The 18,668-nt window shown below is 31.3% G+C and overlaps 4 protein-coding genes across 6 annotated transcripts; 3 read left to right on the top strand and 1 right to left on the bottom strand.

The window, feature by feature from the left end:
- Window positions 1-421: 421 nt before the first annotated feature.
- Sod1 (Superoxide dismutase 1) lies at window positions 422-1,744 on the top strand. 2 transcript variants are annotated; one of them, XM_066746782.1, is made up of 5 exons: window positions 422-626; window positions 706-801; window positions 889-985; window positions 1,162-1,349; window positions 1,466-1,744. In XM_066746782.1, exons 2-5 carry the CDS (start codon window positions 736-738, stop codon window positions 1,574-1,576), a joined length of 462 nt encoding a protein of 153 aa, XP_066602879.1. In that variant the 5' UTR covers window positions 422-626; window positions 706-735; the 3' UTR covers window positions 1,577-1,744. The 2 variants fall into 2 exon arrangements, with proteins under 2 accessions (XP_066602879.1, XP_066602878.1); XM_066746781.1 differs by having other exon boundaries at window positions 423-630.
- LOC136785627 (carnosine N-methyltransferase) lies at window positions 1,466-5,535 on the bottom strand. Its single transcript, XM_066746780.1, has 7 exons — window positions 5,226-5,535; window positions 4,581-4,788; window positions 3,908-4,065; window positions 3,691-3,831; window positions 3,458-3,620; window positions 2,354-2,587; window positions 1,466-2,272 (listed from the first exon to the last, which is right to left on the bottom strand). Exons 1-7 carry the CDS (start codon window positions 5,330-5,332, stop codon window positions 2,096-2,098), a joined length of 1,188 nt encoding a protein of 395 aa, XP_066602877.1. The 5' UTR covers window positions 5,333-5,535; the 3' UTR covers window positions 1,466-2,095.
- A 321-nt stretch (window positions 5,536-5,856) lies between these two features.
- LOC136785623 (carboxypeptidase D-like) lies at window positions 5,857-16,055 on the top strand. Its single transcript, XM_066746776.1, has 14 exons — window positions 5,857-6,657; window positions 6,780-7,434; window positions 7,564-7,805; window positions 8,031-8,186; window positions 8,244-8,419; window positions 8,699-8,846; window positions 8,924-9,015; window positions 10,925-11,433; window positions 11,502-11,966; window positions 12,045-12,316; window positions 12,409-12,583; window positions 12,652-14,641; window positions 14,701-14,877; window positions 15,190-16,055. The coding sequence occupies exons 2-14, from the start codon at window positions 6,928-6,930 to the stop codon at window positions 15,333-15,335; spliced, it is 5,055 nt and encodes a 1,684-aa protein (XP_066602873.1). The 5' UTR covers window positions 5,857-6,657; window positions 6,780-6,927; the 3' UTR covers window positions 15,336-16,055.
- Window positions 16,056-16,264: 209 nt separating this feature from the next.
- On the top strand, window positions 16,265-17,840 carry RpL6 (ribosomal protein L6). Of its 2 annotated transcripts, none has more exons than XM_066746699.1 (4): window positions 16,265-16,286; window positions 16,804-16,995; window positions 17,070-17,343; window positions 17,415-17,840. In XM_066746699.1, the coding sequence occupies exons 2-4, from the start codon at window positions 16,804-16,806 to the stop codon at window positions 17,759-17,761; spliced, it is 813 nt and encodes a 270-aa protein (XP_066602796.1). In that variant the 5' UTR covers window positions 16,265-16,286; the 3' UTR covers window positions 17,762-17,840. The 2 variants fall into 2 exon arrangements, with proteins under 2 accessions (XP_066602796.1, XP_066602797.1); XM_066746700.1 differs by lacking the exon at window positions 16,265-16,286 and adding an exon at window positions 16,287-16,306.
- The last annotated feature ends 828 nt before the right edge of the window (window positions 17,841-18,668 follow it).

The following is an 18,668-nucleotide window of genomic DNA, read 5'->3' as shown; positions in this document are numbered from 1 at the left end:
AATTTTTCATTTTAATTTCAACTGGTCTTTTAAAAATAGAGTTATACAAGCAGTAATTGAAATTTTTTTATACTAAATGCGCGCATTTCTCTAATTACATTAATGAACCTTTCCCCCCTTTATATTAGGTTACGATGGGCTTTTCTTTTTAATATATACGTATGATGTATACATATATAGGCCTACTCGGCTGCTTTAATCAGTTTATTTTCCTTATTACATGCGCATTACCCTCTCCTCTCTTTTTTTTGTGAATTGTATATCATGATTCAGCCATATTTCAACGTAAAAGTAAATGATAAGTCACTTTCGTTTCGTTGCGTTAGTAATGGTTAATTAGAATGAATGGATGGAAGAAGTCGTGTATAAATGCGCGCGCACATATGTGTGTGTATATTTTACATGCGTTCTACCGGCGGCGCTGCATGGTTTGCTTGGTAATGGTTGGTGTTGCTTTGGTATTCCTCTTCCTCTTCAGCTTCAGAGTTCAGACTTCTACGCTTCTACCTACACTACCTACAGCCTACAGCTACTCCCCTTCGCTTCGCTCCCTGTTTCCTGAATCGGCTGAATCCTGATATATACCATCGTATCATCCGCATTTAGCGAAAAGCAAAGGAAACAACGTATGTAAGTAGCAGATTTAATTATAAGTAATTTTTCAATAACTTATAATAGTTACAATATCATGATTTGCTATTGTAGTCAATCTATCTTATTCAATCCTATCACAAAATGTTGGATAAAGCAGTATGTGTGCTTCAAGGCGATAAGGTCAAGGGAACAATTTTTTTTGAGAAGGTATGTAATAATTTCATATTATATTTTTATTTTAAGTCTTTCATTCAAGATTAATTTGTTTAATTAATAGTTTTAAATTACTTTTAGGAAGCTGGTAAAACAATCAAGGTGACAGGTGAAGTTTCTGGACTTCAGAAAGGTCTTCACGGATTTCACGTTCACGAATTTGGTGACAATACTAACGGTAAAGCCAATAAACGTTTTTCAATTGTGTATTTGGCTTTTTGTGTAAACCTGAGCTTTATCCTAATAAGATGCATAATGCATAAAGTGGTTCTTCAATACAATTTTCTAAAATAATAAAATTACATAATTTTTTAATCACTAGTTTTTTTTATATACACAACTTTATTATTCTAGGTTGTACAAGTGCTGGTGCTCATTTTAATCCATTAGGGTTAGATCATGGTCCACAAAATTCTGATAAACGACACATTGGGGATTTAGGAAATATCGAAGCTGGTGCTGATGGCATTGCCAAGGTTTCGATTAAAGATTGTCTAATTCAGTTGGAAGGACCGCACAGCATCATTGGCCGTACTGTTGTTGTAAGAAATAAGCATTATATCTTGTAAAAATTCAAAAGTACTCTTTCCTCTTTTTACAGTGTAGTAGAAATCTAATGTGCTAATATAGGTATATGAACTATAATTTTAATGTGTAGGTTCATGCTGATCCAGATGATCTTGGACAAGGAGGCCACGAATTATCAAAAACCACAGGAAATGCTGGTGCTCGCCTTGCTTGTGGTGTTATTGGTATCTGTAAAAATTAACTGTTAAAATGATTATGCATTTAGATGTAAAAATGAGCTCTGCATGCATGTTAAATCTTTATTGTTATTTTTAAAATATCTCTTGGTGTTTGAAACACCTGATTTCCACAATGACAGATGTATTTTTTCATTTCAAATGCTGTCAATAATAAAATAAATTAAAATATATATACATTATATGATAATTCATAAATAAATACAGAAATTCATAAAAGAACAAAATAGGATATATTAAATTTTTAAGGTACGCACAGCACGCAACAGAGCAGTGTAACTCAACTTTGTCGCGTATAAAGTCTTACGATTATGAGTGCCGTATAGACATGATGCATGACTAAAGTACAAACGTAATAGATAACTATGTTGCGCTGTTTCGTTGTATGTCTATACACACCTTTATCAGCTTAACTTTATATTTGTGATATTTGTTTATTTTTTTCGTTTTCTGTCTCTTTACATACCCTTAACGTACACAAGATCTTTATATAGTTATTTTGATTAAAAGAATGAGCTATAAAATTAATTATCAGTTTTACAGTTATTTTGAATCCCGTTATTCTCAGAGCCATTCAGTCTAATTTTTGAGTCCATGTGTCTTTTTGGCTTTCGACAAACGAAATATACACTATTGTATTCACATTGCAGCATACTGTTTATATTCTGGGCATAACGTGTTTTAACTTGTAGTTCTTCTTTCTGAAATGGGAAATAATTTATTCTTATCGTAATTATTAGACTGTAACAATGAATAAGAAGAAAGTATAGTCTACTCTATACCTCAATTTGAAACCCAAATCCTTGTATAACTTCCCGTACAACGTCGTAGCTTGGTTCTATTGAATCTTCCATAAGCATATCACTGAAATGGTATAGCAGGGGTCCAAGATTTATCCAGACACCTCCTGGTTTTAAAATTTTATAAATCGTTTCAATAAATTGCACTACATTGTTTGCGCAATCAATGAAGAAGCATGTAGCAATGCAGTCCCAACGATTATCTTCTGTATAGACCTAAGAAATTATATTTATACAAAGATGTGAATACAGGGTGTATCCATATGTGTCTAGATAAATATCTTAAACTGGTTAAAAATATAAGACACTTTTATATAAGATATTTATTTAGTTTCTGGTAGAAACAATACAAATTAAAAAAAATGTTATATTTGTCACATTTATGAATTGAAGATCATCTGCTTTTTAAATGGGAATTCCTATGTTTTGGTTCCTTTACCTTATGTCAAATCTTTCTCAAGATGCTGTGCAAAAGTATTGTTTACTCCAAGTGTTCAAGAGATATTTGGATTTGAAATTAGAGGTAAGTGAGTAAATAGTTGTGAAAGAATGTGTAATGGTCGCGCACGCTAATTCAGCCAAACCTACTTCTATATAGCATATCAATCTCAAATATCTCATGAAAGCATATTTTAAAAGATATATACCTATTGTATGTAGAAAAGCTCTTTGAATAAGCTACAGAAATAAGGAATAATAAAAAGAGAACCCCATGTCAAAAGCTCAGAATGAATTTCAAATATTATAAATGTTATGAATGATCAACTGCTTTTACATTGCATTTTGCTTTTACTAAAAGTCATATAAATACAACAAATGAAAAGCTTTTTTATATTTAACCAACTTTAAAATATTTATCTAAACATTTACAAATATACAACCTGTATGTTTAACAATTTAGTTTTTTTATTGTATGGTATTAATAAATTCGCTCAAAATTTTGTTAAATAAAACAAATGTACAATGTAAATAGTAACTGATTGGACACAACTCCCAGGTTTCATCCATTGCAAATGCAATTTTTCTGTTTAATTTCACAAAATGTTTCAACAACTTCATATCTCAATAAGTATAATAAAAGATTACTTGCAAGAAATCCCCTGCAGTCATGGATAACTGAGAATTTTCTGGAAGATCACTAGGATTCACATCAGGGAAAAAGACAGCCTGAGTTTGGTGTTCAGGCTTTAAATTATTTATATATTGATGTACCCATGGATGTACCTGATAAAAATTTATATCTCTGCATCTGTTTAAAAAAACTATTGTAAGTAAATCACTTATTTGGTTATTTTTACAAAATATTGCAACTATCTTACTTATTTAAAACAAAATGTGAAGCAAAAAGCATAAAAAGAGAAAACTCATTTCCTTGGCAAATGTATCCACGGCGAGCTATTTCATAAGCTAACCTACCCAATCCAGCACCAGGTACTAAAATGTTAACTTTTGATGGGGTACTGTAAATAAAAAGATTGGACATTTAAAAATAATAAATTAATATATTAATACTTATAAAAAAACTTAGTACTAAACCAATTATCTATTGGGAACTGATTTATTATTTCATCTATAATAGGCTGATAACACGCTGTTCTTTCTGAGGCTCCTTCAACACTCCAGTCTCGAACCAATTGCTTAATAGTAGCCTGAACTTTTTCTTGATCAGCTAATACAGGTCTTGGATTCAAAGCCTGAAATAACATTCAGATAAGAAACAATGAAGAATAGATATACTGTAAAACAATTGTTACAATTGAATATAGCCTTGTAATAAGGAAGTAACCCTCAATTTTGTAAAAGTAACAGCACCAAAAGCTGTGAAATATAGCCAGAATTATTACAATAATAGTGTAGAACAATAGATTAAATCTAATATAATATGTATTTATTACAAAATTCTGTATATTTTCTAGGAACTAGTCTTGAAAATCTAAACTATATCAAAATTTTTACTATGGATTAGTTTCTTTTTTTTTATAATTGTATTAAACTTTATGTCTAATAGAAGCTTAATATCTGATACATTTATTCTAGAATTTCTATTATCTAATATACTATTTTACTAAACATAATCAAAGTTGCAATTTTAATAACTCAAATTAAATTCTTAAAGATCCTAATAATAAATAATAATTGAAAAAGATTTGCAACTCGTTAGAAACACAAAACAAATAGAAGTTTAAAATTTAAAAAAAATGTGCCTTACACTATTACATTGTGCACTAGGTGGGCTCACATTTTCAAATATATGTGCTACATCTTTTATAATAAGTTTCAAAACATTGTCATTATTGTCAATGCACACTTTTATATTTTGAAGGTGTTCCTTATATTTTGTTAACAATTTTTGATGGTGGAATGGAAGTGATAGAAGATACGTCTCTGTTTTTTTCACCCTTTGAAGAGAGTGAGGCCTAAAAAAAACAATAAGAAATTACATTTAATTTGCATTCAAACAAAACAGTAACTGTCTCTATATACTCAGTGTAATTAGAGAAAAAAGAAAAATTTTCTATTTAACATAAACTGAACAACAGAAATTTAATAGAAAAGTTCTTAATCTACCAATTAGTAATTTTCTATTTTTCTTAACACCGATGGGAATGCAAATACAGTATAATTTACTTTCAAGATTTAACGGTGAAAACTATTGCCAAAACTTTTTTACTTTATTCATCCCTCTTATTGCTTTCGATTGGGAATTAGAATTATTTATATTATATATACAAATGCCGTAAAAACTAATTTAGAAATGAAGGCAAAAATAAGGTTATCATTCCTATACGAGTAGTCATAATCTTATAATTAAAATAAATATATTCCATAAAAACATGTATTTAAATGTACACACTTATAATATTTAAAGGCAGATACAATGCGCTGAAAATGCTTTCTTTCCTCTTCATCCTCATAAGAATCGTGTATTGTTTTGGAACGAGAAATTTCTGCAGCCTCCATTTTTTTAGAATAAGCGTTTGAGTTTCATAAAGATTTTTTCTCTTTGCCAATTATGTTGATTATTTTACAGACGTTTCAGTATAATAAGAGATTATTCAAAATACAAGGTTAACAATAAAATTAATGTATATGACAAAAATATAACAACATTTGCCTTGGATTAATTTCATCCAGTTGCATCTTAATCTTACACATCTATAATGATTCAAATCGCGTAAATGGCATGGCGTAAGATCTGGTAAAGTTTAGTATTTAGTACTATTTATTTTCTTGAAATCATCTAAAAATCAGTAAGTTTGTTCATTTATGCTCATTTCTGCTAATTCAGTTGGTTTAAGATCAAATTAAACCATAAGGTATGTTTTTATGCCTTTTTGCGCCTTAATATTTAGCGCTATTTGTGCTACTGCGCAGAGAAAATTGCCTATTATAGTATATGTGCGCAGTAGCGTTGATAGCATCTCCGTGAACGCACCCCTGGAGCTGGAGAGTAGTGGAGAGAGTCAGAAGAAAGAACTGAAAGAAGCGAGAAGCCAGTATTGGCCAATGGCTATGGCTGGCTACAATCAGGCCAGTCTAGCTATACCCCCATTGTCACTTGTCAGCAGTGATGTGCTGAATACTGCTGAAGTGTAAATCGTGTGAATGTGTGAAATCATGACCTGCCACCTACATACATATTACTACCAGTGCCACCTGCTGATTCCTGCAGGCTGCAGCGCCTGCAGCCTGAAAAGCCGGGAAATTACCAGTTTCTGGTGACTCTGGGTGACTCTGGGTAACTCTAGTTAGTAGAGAGGGGAAGAGGGCAAGGGCTGAATTTCATTATTATGGTTAAAGTTTAAAATCGTTAAAATGTAATAAACAAATAATTACAATGTATATACTATATATTTATATAATATGTAGCGCACGTATAAATCAACCTATTTTGTATTTTATTCTTAGCGATATCGACAATTGTCGTTAAAATGTATAATATTACTTATATTGAGAAGAGTTTGCAAATCGGACGAAGTGCAGAATTGCCGAACGCGAAAGGAATCGTCTAATATTGTAACTCTTTTATTGATTCATTCATATTTACCATACTACTTATACAATATTCTAAAATAGTAATGCTGACGTTGTGTGTATGTAAATATGTCGACTGTATATTTCGTAGTAATATATAGTAATATATGTCGGAGCACATGTATATTACTGTCAGACGTGAGTACAACATTGGCAACAATACAAACTCCTTCGTTCATTATCAGACGCCTATAGGCCTATACGGACGGGGTAGACGGGCTAGGCCGTCATTTTGCTTGAGTTGAACCGCAGTGAGTATGTATGTATGTATATGTAAGCGGTTTGTGTATACATATAGTGCACAGTATACATACTGTACCTGAATGTAAGGTGAATCCGGCGGTGAACACTGAACTGATATATGTATATATAGGAGAGGAGAGGATCGTGTGGGTGTGTGATAGTGTAGGTGGCCGGGCCGGACGTCATATAGTCAACTCAACGGTCTACTGGTTTCACTGGTTTACGTGCGGTCTACGTCATCATAGATATTAGTGAAAATGTGTAAACAGTAAAATTGCATGCATTTCCACCAATTATTGTTACGTAGAGTGCTAAAATTTTCACCGATCATGAATTTTCGAGTATTATTAGTTGTGCACCTCAGCATTCTCCTTTTTTGCCCTTCAATTTTGGCGAAACAGACGATCATTTCCACAGATTTTGATGATAGTTTTATTGTTCCCCGATACACACATTATGAAGATCTTAAACGGCTGTTCGCTTCCTTAACAGAACGTTATCCAAATTTGGCTAGGTCGTTTTCCATTGGAAAATCTGTCGAAGGACGAGAACTCCTCGTCTTGGAAATCTCTGAGAATGTTAAGGAGAGAAAAATCGGTGAGCCAATGGTGAAATATGTCGCCAATATGCATGGAGATGAAGCAGTTGGCAGGGAGTTGTTGGTCTATCTTGCCCAGTACTTACTACATAATTATGGAAAGAACGAAAGAATCAGTAAATTAATTAATAACACTGATATCTTCCTTATGCCTTCCATGAATCCAGATGGCTTTGAAAAATCACAGGTATTTTTTCTCCAATTTAATCATTATCCCTTTAAGAACAAGAAATATTTAAAAATCAAAATGTACCTATTATTCTTACCATATTTTTGCTAATCAGTCTATTAATCTATTTTTAACTATTTTTGTAAGGAAGGAGCCTGTAACTCCAAAGATGATTTTACTGGTAGAGAAAATGCCAATCATATTGACTTGAATAGAGACTTCCCTGATCAGTTTGATAGAAGAATTAGCCAACTTAGAAAAGGAGACATTTTAGATGGTCGACAGAATGAAACAATAGCTATGATGACTTGGATTGCATCTGAACCATTTGTTCTTTCTGGAAATCTTCATGGTGGTGCTGTTGTAGCCAGCTATCCCTATGATTCAGGGTAATTTAAATTTTCAATAGTTTTAGATATGTTTTTAGTCCATACAACAGTTCAGTATGTAATTTGTGATTGTATCATTTAATTTACCATACCTTAGCTTTAATTGAAGCTATTTAGTCAATCACATGATAGAATCCTTGATAGATCATTCAACTGTTGTCTAGGCTAAATGCACCTATTTGTAATGTTATATATTCTCAAGTATGTTTATCTAATTGAATGCAGCATTTCACGTCATTGTTGTATTGAAAGTAAAAGTCCAGATGACAAGCTGTTTAAATACCTAGCTCATCAATATGCTGATAATCATCCTCAAATGCGAGATGGGAAAGCTTGTCCACCAGAACAATTCAATGGTGGTGTTACAAATGGAGCATTTTGGTAAATACTTGTTTATTTATATTAAATCATAGCATTAATTTGTAATTCATTTGAAAGGTATGAAGTTATTGGGGGAATGCAGGATTTCAATTATGCTCAGTCCAATGCTTTTGATATAACTTTCGAACTAAGTTGCTGTAAATATCCACCTGCAGCAAACATGATTGAGCATTGGCATTTAAATAAGGAGGCACTTATCAAATATTTGGAGCAAGCTCATATTGGAGTAAAAGGTTACTATATCAGAAAAATTCTATGAACTGAAGGCAGAGAAGTGCTTGTAGTCATTTATGGACGTCGTAATACAATCTGGTATTTAAGAAAAAGAAAATTGTAACATAACAGATGATAAAAGACGATTTTACTAGCTGCTATATTACGTTCTTCTCTCCCTTCAGCTATGGGCTGCGGTTACCGCATGCAGAAACTATTGTAAACGATTTTCTGTCTTCAGCCTTAATATAAAGAGGATAAGCCACGATTCGAATGAATCCATTTGTAATTGATTATAGGTATCGTTAGAGACTCCGATGGGCAGCCAGTGGAAGGTGCTCAAATTGTAGTTGAAGGAATAAATCATAATGTTACCACAACAAATAGAGGAGAATACTGGCGTCTTTTACTTCCTGGAATCTATTCAATTCACGCTGCTGCATGGGGGTAAAGTAACTCACGTCTATTATACTTAGTTCCCCATAAATGTGTTACCTAAATAATTTTAATTAATTCATTTTCAGATATCAGCCAAGTGAATCTGTTAGATTGACTGTGGAAGAAGGTCACCCTGTAATTGCCAATTTTACCCTAAAGACACAGCCATTGGAACAAGGTAACCATGATAAAGATTATGTTCAAGACTATGTAGTTTTATCTACCCTTTATCATATGCTCGCAGATTATGATAGAGACTATTAAACTGTTTAAAAAATCAGCTTTCAGAAGATGAAAACCATTTTTTTATTTATCTGTGAGCCTTTTTTATGATAAAAATTAAAATACAAAGGTCAAAAATTGCATAATTTATGTGCTATCCTAAGAAATATTTCCTTCTGTGGTACTTACAAAAACATGTTTCTGGTACATATACGAATATATAGGGTCTGCCGTTATTTCAAACGTCCCAAAGCCTGAATACAAGAAAACGTTCTTCTCTGTATCTATTAGAGATATCAATTTTGTCATAACACCTTGAATAAAAATAAAAGATGCTCTTAAAAGGCCATATATAAAGAGATCTTTTTTATTTATGGAGATAAACGTGCTTTTGTGTGATGTTTTGGAGTGATTTATATTGCCAGCCCTATATCATAGTATGCCCTTTAGATACAAAAGAAATGATCTATTATAATGATATGTCAAATATATCATAATTATTATTCTGATCTCGATCTACTGGCTATAAAATCGTAAGTTTAATTTTAATGCTTAAAGTATTATCTCATTTAAAGATCTGTTTAGAATAAACAATTATTTATGGTAGTTAAACATTTAATTACATTTCTTAATGTAGCACAAAGTCAAACTGATAAAGATTATACTAAAAACTACACAAGGTATGGAGAAATGAAACTATTTACTTATTGCTTATGAAATGAGATTTCAAATGAACAAAATTATAGTTAATTAAATTTTTACGGTTTTTTCTAATATATTTGCATAAAGAGAACATTATGACTTGTTTTGTATTTGTTTTATATGAATCAAATAAAATTGATTATATCAAAATATACTAGATAGAAAATTCGCTACTAATTCAAATCACAAGTATCTTTAATTAGTACTGTTAGTTAACAATATATAGAACATTTATCTGAAAAGCAAACATATCCCTTTTATGATATTTAAATTTATTTTAACCAATTTAACCTTTAAAATCACTACAAAGAATTTAACTCTTTCTGTAAGACTCTGGTACTCTTATCAATTAAAAAATAAGAGAAACATATTTCTATTATGGAATAAAAGAAAATTTTAAATTACAGGAATAATTAGTTAATGTAAATTTATATTGTGTTAAAATGTTAGAGAAAATAAACTGATGCTACTAAATAATGTCCTAAAGTGTAATGCTAATATGTATTTACAAACAAATACAACTGCTTACAGAATGTAACAGCAACTTATTAGAATTGATAAAACTGTTTATATTAAAATATGTTTTTGTTTATTTTCTAAATATGATCAAATAAAAAACAAAACACTTCCAAGTTTATATAAAAAGTCTGGGTTAAGGGCAAATGTAAAATATGCAATTGAATTCGAAATTTATAAATTATATTCTTTTGCATTTAATGATTTATATTTCATTTACTTATAAAATTTGGAGGTGGTATGTCAATTAATTTTTTGTTCTTTGACCTGTATCATAAGTGTACTCTAAAAATAAATATGAGAAAGGTAATTGTATATTTGATGAAAGAAATTTTCAATTGTACTAATGATGCAAGGTGTAATCAACAATGGTCAAAAAGATTTATGTAATAAGCAGAGTTAGAAAATAAAAAATTTTATTTAGCATGAATGATGAGTATATTTTCCAAAATTTGTTCCAGTCATTTTCCTAAAAATCGATCCTGAAGTATATGCTGTTTAATTTTATTTAAGTTAACTTATCTTTTCTTAATTTTCTCTGTACCTTGTGTTCAGTTACGCTTTTTTAAATATATATTTTTTATGTTTATGTTTTATAATTGCTCATAAATAAAGATTAACTGTTTTTATTTTTATTATTCATATAGCAAAAAAATTTAGCAAGAGATTTGAAACTTATATAAGGCCTATTGATAAATATGGATTTTATCATCAAATAGAATTCAAGCATCACGACTATGATGCCATGGTCAAGTTTCTCTTTGACCTAAATATAAATTATAGCAATATTACGAGTCTCTACAGTATAGGAAAATCAGTACAAGGTCGGGAATTGTACGTAATGGAAATAACAAAGGATCCTGGAAGTCATGATAAAGAAAAACCTGAAGTCAAGTATGTTGGAAACATGCATGGCAACGAGGTAGTTGGAAGGGAAGTTTTGTTATTATTATTAAAATATCTTTGTGAAAATTATGGTACCGACTATCGCGTTACTTGGATAGTCAACAATATTAGATTACACGTAATGCCTAGCATGAATCCAGATGGATATGAAATGTCCCATATGGGAGATGTCAGTGGCATTCAAGGACGAGAAAATGCTAAAGGGGTCGATCTAAATAGGAACTTTCCCGATCAATATGAAGTTAATAATGTATGTATTAATCTAAATCATTTTATTTGAAACAAATCTTATATAATACTAAATCATTAAACTTATAGGACAACCGTGTACCCCAACCAGAAACAAGAGCAGTAATGAAGTGGATTTCAGTATTTCCATTTGTTCTATCAGCAAATTTACATGGTGGAGCATTGGTAGCCAATTTTCCATTTGACAACAATCCAACGCATTATTTAAGAGGGCCTAATTTAAGTCCAGATGATGAAATCTTTAAAATGTTAGCTATGACATACTCAAATGCTCACCCTAGAATGCACCTGGGCCAGCCTTGCCAGCCACTGCCTGATATGCCCGAATCACTATTGAGTGAAAAATTCCCGGGTGGAATCACAAATGGGGCCGAGTGGTATTCCGTTCCTGGAGGTATGCAGGACTACAATTATCTTCACAGTAATGCTTTTGAAATCACATTGGAGCTCGGTTGTACTAAGTTTCCGAAAACTGAAGAATTAGCGAAATTCTGGTTAGAAAATCGAGAACCACTTCTGAAATTTATAGAAATGGTATGATAATTTATCTATAATTCAGTTTCTTATGCCGAACGGTGTAAATTTATATAATAAATTGATTTTTACTTGTAGTCGCGTAAAGGTGTCCACGGAACTGTAAAATCACACATAGGTAGTCCAATCCGTCGGGCCAAAATATCTGTGGAAGGAATTAAGCACGACATTTACACAGCGAAAGATGGTGATTATTGGCGTATATTGTTGCCTGGAACATATAACATAACAGCTAGTGCAATAAAATATGAAGCGATCACTCGAACTGTAACTGTTCCTTTTGGCCATGATCTTGGAGAGGGTGAGGTTACTTTGGATTTTACTTTGATGCCGGATGATCCTCAACATTGGTGAGCAAATATTTAAATAAACATTAAATATATTAGTTTAAATGAAATTTGTTTTTATCATCACTTTATTTTTGGATTCTCAAAAATTAAAGGTCTTCCGCCTACGATTTTCGGCTATTAGGAAATCTACAAAGCGCTTATTTGAAAAATTCTGAGTTAAGTGCCAGAGTTAGTCAGCTGGAAAATCGTCAACCTGATGTTGCTGAATTTCTTGCCGGCGATTCAATGATCAACATGGCGATTCACTCCTTGAAAGTTACGCATAATGTAAGTTGAAATCTTAATAATATTAAAGCACGTATTTATATCTTATTTATATCTATTTTTATACCTAGATGGGCGCACCAGAAGAGAACAAGTTCCACATAGCGTTTATCGGTGGTTTATTCGCATCTCAACCAATAGGCAGAGAGCTTCTTTTACGATTAGCTACACATATTCTAATGGGAAATAAACTTGGTGATCCCCCAATAAGCAGAATTCTTGATAACGCTGTGCTACACTTCGTTCCAGGCGTCGATACTGGCTTTGATAGTATTAAAGAAGAATGTATTCCTCCCACGGTCAAGGAAGAAGTGGGACAGACACTATTATTGCAGGAACGCGATAAATCGATGATACTAGATGTAATTACAAACGCATTTAAAAATTTACTAGCTGCAAATAAATACGATGCAGTTGTATTGCTGGGCGGTGGATCGGCTACGATTAACTCGACAAATGACAATTTGGGTGTCTATAAAGCATTGGCTAAACAGTATGAAGATGATATTCGTTACGAAAAGTGTAACTACATAGACGATAGTTTGGAAAAAGTGGGAACTTACATTCAAAAAGAATATGGAAGCCCTGTTGTAAGTATCAGTCTATCTTGTTGCAAATATCCACCAGCTAGTGCAATACCCACTCTGTGGAGGGAGAATTTATTACCCTTGAAGAAATTATTGCAAAGTCTTGTGACTGGAATTCGAGCGACTATAACAGACAACGAAGAAGTTCCACTTCATGAAGCAACTGTAAAAATAAGAAAGACATCTTACCAAGTATCACAAAACATGGCGTATTTGAAAATAATTCTCTTGCCCGGAAATTACAGCCTGATAGTTTCCTGTCCTCACCACATAACAAAAATCGTAAACGTTCAAGTAAACGAGCATAATATAACTGAATTGCATATTAAGATGGAAAAAGCAATTGGAACTGGTATTACAGAAAACATAAAGCAGAAGAAAGGTCATGAAGATTACATTAATAATCATTTGATAAATTTAAGTCGTAAATATCCAAATTTAACTACATTGCATAAAATTAGTCAAACAAATCATGATATGGACATAATATGTTTAAAGATTCATAAGAACGATGGAAAACAAAAACCAGGCATAGTTTTCTTAGCTGGACTGGATAGTGGTTCGCCAGTTACATCGGAAGTTCTTATACATTTTGGCACTTACATTTTAGAATTATATAAAAATGAGGAAGCAACTCAATCCTATCTCAATCAATTCTCTCTGTATATCGCGCCAAATTTGAGTCCTGATACCAAAGAGAGTCAAACCTGTTCTCCATTAATAAGAAATATAATTGATTTTCCAATTAATGATACACTGAGCAATAAAGCTGAGAGTATCATACATTGGTTAACGAACACTAATGCAATGTTTGCCATCAATTTCAAGAGCGGTTCTCGTCACGTTGAAATTCCATTTGCTAATAAATATGGTAAAAATCGAGATATGATCTATGAGACTGACGACGATAAAATACTCCAAGTTCTTGCGTCGACTTATGTTAAAAACAATCCTACTATAAATAAATCTCAAGTTAAGTGCCAAGATTTTGATAATGGTTACAAAAGCGTTTTACATGGTGGAGATGGAGTGGCTGGAAAAACAAAACATTCCTTATTGGACTATGTCTATATGAAAACAAGTACTCTATTGATTGATGCTTATATTACTTGTTGCAATAAAGATGATTCTATTAGTGTTTGGCAAGAAAACAAAAATAGTATTTTAGCTGTTTTGGATGAACTTAATAGGGGTGTGAATGGTTATATCGTTAATGAAAAGAATGAACCTATCGTTGATACAATTTTATCCTATGATAAATCCGTTCATCAAATCAAAAGTAGTGAAAATGGTGCCTTTTGGCTCTTATTGGCTCCTGGAAATCACAGTATTATTGCTGAAGCAAATGGCTATTTAAAAGGGATAAAAATAATTTTTTTACCTGATATTAATAAATTCTCGCCCTTAATATTTAAACTGACTAGAAACGAATTTATTCTTGGTATGCCTAGGATTGTTTTTGTTTTAATTACCGGTAAGTTGTTGAAGCATTATTAGTATATTAAGCAACGTTACTTAAAACATTTTTTACAGGTATGCTGTTTTTCATTATTTGCATTTGCATCGTTTGCATCTGTGTAAAATATAAATCATACCGGAAAGAGGAACAAATTAATAGGAAGGCATATGCATTCAGTTTGTTGAAAGACGGAGGAAGCTTCTTTGACGATGACGAAAAAGAAGTAGAAATTTTTAAAAGACCTTATATAGGTAATTTACATATATATAATCTATAATATGAAGGGAGACTGGGCAAAAACGAAACTCTTGATTCTAAAAATTAAAACTTATAACTTATAAACGGTTTAAATAATATAATAAATCAAATAATTTTTATTTTATAAAACTTTGATTTAATTACTAACAAAAAATCGAAACACTATTCACTATTATCGAATTAAATACATAAAATCAGAAATTAAAAAATTATTGTAAAACCCAGCTTTGCCTCGGTCTTCCCTTTTGAATAGTATATATAAATAAATATATGTATACGTATAAAATATATTTTTAAACATTCAGAAAATAAGTCTGAAGAGAAAGTTATTGTACCATATTTTGACGATGACGGTGGATCTTCTGAAGAGGAAACAAGTGATCTAGAATTTATAAGACCAGATAACGAGTGGGAAGGAAACGAGGACAAGCGTAAAGAAATAAATAGTTAGTTTTTTATGTCTATACCAGTAATATGACAGTGATGATATTTAATTATTTTTATTAATACTAAAGCTTAAAAAGTCAAATTCAGGGTCCAAGTTTTTAAATGTGTACTTAAAGTTAGCAGCTGCCCAAGCTTTTTACCGACTAAGTTTTATATAAAACAATTTTAACTAAAGTTTCTATATAAATAGCAAAATATATATTCATAAACTTGCTCAGTAATTTTACGTTTCTAAAATAAATAATTTTATTTTGTCATAAATTTTGAATTAAAAAAATATGGAAAAAGATCCAATTGTAATTAATGTTAAAAAGAAAACTATTTCTCATTTCAATACAAATATTTTATAAATTGTGTTATTTCCGAGATATATTTCTGTTTTATATATAATGTATATTAGAGAAAATGTAATAATTAATGAAACTTTTATATGACTTTTCACGATTTAGAAAGCAACTCCTTCATATTTAAGGAAAATTGTAAATATAATATTGAAATTATATATATATTTATACAGGCTTATAACAAGCGAAATCCTATGTTGTGCATTGATTGAAAAAGAAATAGTAAATGAAGTCAGTATTCCTGTTATTAATGTAAATCAGATGTAAGCTTGTTAAATCCTGGCATAAAAAGTGTATTTACCTATTGTTAATATTTCATGAGTACTTTTTTTAACGATTGTATGTACTTAAATATATATTTTATTTCTGTATAAAACGGTTTTATTGTGTATTAATCTTTTTGAAAAAACTTATACACAATTCAATCATCGACATTAATGATCGTATTCAAGAATAATGTCACAAAATCGTATTCCCGCCAAAGCTTTCAAAAAACGTGTGTGGGTAAATCGATATAATATATATCGATTGTATATAAAATAAATGTTTTATTATTCGTTAGGTGGCAAGCCTGCAGTTTTGCGCATGTCCTTTTAATACCTTTATCCACGGTAAGAATATGTTGTGAAAAGTATTCTTTTCAAATCGTTATAATCTTATTGCTAAATTGCAAATATATTAAATTATTTATTAAATAATAAAAGATTTACATCTCTTCTAAATATTTTGAAATATATTTTTCCACATAAATACGTACTCTCGCTTATAATTGACGTTACATGTGACAGTGTTATTTGACGTTATTTATATTATTTTACAAAAGTAGATAATTATTTCAATGTTTTAATTATCCTTTTCCATTATTTAATAGTGTTTTATACGTAGTTTATCCCTTACCACAAAACATTATTTTGGTTTATATGTAAATTTTTAGTACATAACCTTTTTTAACGGATGTATATGTTTTATTATTTTAATAAAAAAGAGTTTTTAGAATATATTTAAAGGTTTAGATTGTTTGCATGAAATGTATAGGAGGCAATCTTTCTTATTAAATACAATATAGGAGTTTACTAGAATAAAAAGTCAAATTTGTACACCAAAGTATACATTTATTTTGCATTGCAGATGGCGGATACCAAAATAAAGGCCCCACAGACGAAAGCTTCTGTACCCGCTCCAGGGAAAAAGGACGAAAAGAAACCTTATAAGAAACCCAGGAACTACAATCTTGGAAATGGAATATACAGATTCAGTAGAACGCGTATGTTTCACAAGAAGGCAGTTTACAAATTCCTTGATAAGAAGACTCCTAAAACTGTAAAAAGCTTGGAACATAGTAGAAGCAAACATGTATGGATGTAAGAGTTAATTGAATGGTTTTATTTTTATAGGTCAAGCCTAAGAAACCATTGACAGTTGAAAAACAAATTGGTGGTGATAAGAATGGAGAGAAACGTATTGTTTTGTTAAAGAAGAGAAAAGCAAATTATCCAACAGATGACCCGGTTACCGTGCATCATGCCAAGAAGTGTTATAAAGACCATCGTCGTTACTTGAGGCCTACTTTAACAGAAGGAACAATTTGCATTCTCTTGGCTGGACCTCATAAGGGAAAACGAGTTGTCTTTTTGAAACAGCTTAAGAGTGGTCTACTCTTGGTAACAGGTAAATTTAAAACAAACTTCTAAAAAGTATATACATGCTTGATAATTTGTAATATTTTATTATTGATTTAGGTCCCTTCCATATCAATGCGTGTCCCTTACGTAGGGTTAGCCAAAATTATGTAATTGCTACATCTACAAAAATCGATTTGTCAAAATTTAAATTGCCAGAGCACATTAATGATGAATACTTTAAGCGTAAGCGTGATAAGAGGGCAAAGAAAGAAGAAGGTGACATCTTCAGCAAGAAGAAAGAGGAGTACAAGCCAAGTGAGCAGAAGAAAGTAGACCAGAAGGAAGTTGATAAAGCTATTATTGCTGCTATCAAGCAGCACAAAGACAAAAAACTACTGTTCACTTATCTATCCGCTATGTTTGGCTTGAGAAGTAGTCAATATCCACACAGAATGAAGTTCTAATTTAATTGTACATCTTGAATCTTGTATGCATAAAAGTGCTATCAAGTTTTTGAATACAATAAAATTAATAAAAATCAAATTTATATTTAATTTAATCTTTCGAAATCAATCGCTGAACGTATATTTTTATGAGGAATTGCGATCTCAACTTTCAAAAGCGTATCGTTAGTATCGTATGTATCCAAAACCATGTTTTTTTCTGTTAAGGGTAAGTGCTGCACTCTGTACTGAAAGACTACGATAGGTACGATTGTGATATTGCCTTTGGGCGGGGTGGGGGGGGATGGGTTTAGGTAGGAAGTTGGAGAGATGAGTGTAGTTGTATGTACATACATACATACATAGGAAGCATGGCTAGATTTAGCATGGTGGTACATACGAAATATATACCAGGTGGGAGCATTTAGCCCCTATTTCGTGCTATAAATGCGAAGTCGAGACTCGAGGGGTAAAGGTAAAAAGAATGTCAGCCATCTTTACTTGTTCATTATGAGTGTATATAAATATATATATACTTATGTTATATTATATACTTTGATTCACCGTGAATGTATAGCTTAAACCTGCCTAAACTTTTAAATCATATGTATTTTTTAAATGTTTATAGCTTATTAATGAAATATTAGGTGCCTGGATATCGTTTTCATATTTCCATGTTAATTTTTATCTTCGTTTGCGGTAAACCAATTGAAATAAATATACCAAATTTCCATACACATACTATACAATGAACAAGTAAAGATGGCGAATTTGGCTTCAACTTTTTGGGCATATACTATACATGCTCCCCTCCAAGTACTTCGTACCTCCGTGGCATGTATGTATGTATGTATGTATGTACAAACGAAGAGACTGACTAGTGAAGTATAGTGACTGGTCTGACTGTGAGGCAGTGGGAGGGTGAGCA

This window comes from Prorops nasuta, unplaced genomic scaffold (assembly GCF_024137725.1).
Source record: "Prorops nasuta isolate Cenicafe-Biocafe unplaced genomic scaffold, Cenicafe_Pnas_1.2 PNAS00003, whole genome shotgun sequence".
Taxonomy (NCBI): Eukaryota; Metazoa; Arthropoda; class Insecta; order Hymenoptera; family Bethylidae; genus Prorops; species Prorops nasuta.
The sequence above is the reverse complement of the archived record's forward strand: the minus strand, read 5'-3'. Positions and strand labels throughout refer to the sequence as shown.

Excerpts from the sequence above, each read along its gene's own strand:
- RpL6 (XM_066746699.1), top strand. The coding sequence starts at position 16,804 with ATGGCGGATACCAAAATAAAGGCCCCACAGACGAAAGCTTCTGTACCC. Across the intron at positions 16,996-17,069 it reads ATAAGAAGACTCCTAAAACT|GTCAAGCCTAAGAAACCATT; the intron begins GTAAAAAGCTTG and ends TTATTTTTATAG. Across the intron at positions 17,344-17,414 it reads TGGTCTACTCTTGGTAACAG|GTCCCTTCCATATCAATGCG; the intron begins GTAAATTTAAAA and ends TTATTGATTTAG.
- LOC136785627 (XM_066746780.1), bottom strand. The coding sequence starts at position 5,332 with ATGGAGGCTGCAGAAATTTCTCGTTCCAAAACAATACACGATTCTTAT. Across the intron at positions 4,066-4,580 it reads CTAGTGCACAATGTAATAGT|GCTTTGAATCCAAGACCTGT; the intron begins GTAAGGCACATT and ends ATGTTATTTCAG. Across the intron at positions 2,273-2,353 it reads GATTTGGGTTTCAAATTGAG|AAAGAAGAACTACAAGTTAA; the intron begins GTATAGAGTAGA and ends TTCCCATTTCAG.
- LOC136785623 (XM_066746776.1), top strand. The coding sequence starts at position 6,928 with ATGCATTTCCACCAATTATTGTTACGTAGAGTGCTAAAATTTTCACCG. Across the intron at positions 8,847-8,923 it reads ATTCACGCTGCTGCATGGGG|ATATCAGCCAAGTGAATCTG; the intron begins GTAAAGTAACTC and ends ATTCATTTTCAG. Across the intron at positions 9,016-10,924 it reads GACACAGCCATTGGAACAAG|CAAAAAAATTTAGCAAGAGA; the intron begins GTAACCATGATA and ends TTATTCATATAG.
- Sod1 (XM_066746782.1), top strand. The coding sequence starts at position 736 with ATGTTGGATAAAGCAGTATGTGTGCTTCAAGGCGATAAGGTCAAGGGA. Across the intron at positions 802-888 it reads GAACAATTTTTTTTGAGAAG|GAAGCTGGTAAAACAATCAA; the intron begins GTATGTAATAAT and ends AATTACTTTTAG. Across the intron at positions 986-1,161 it reads ATTTGGTGACAATACTAACG|GTTGTACAAGTGCTGGTGCT; the intron begins GTAAAGCCAATA and ends TTATTATTCTAG.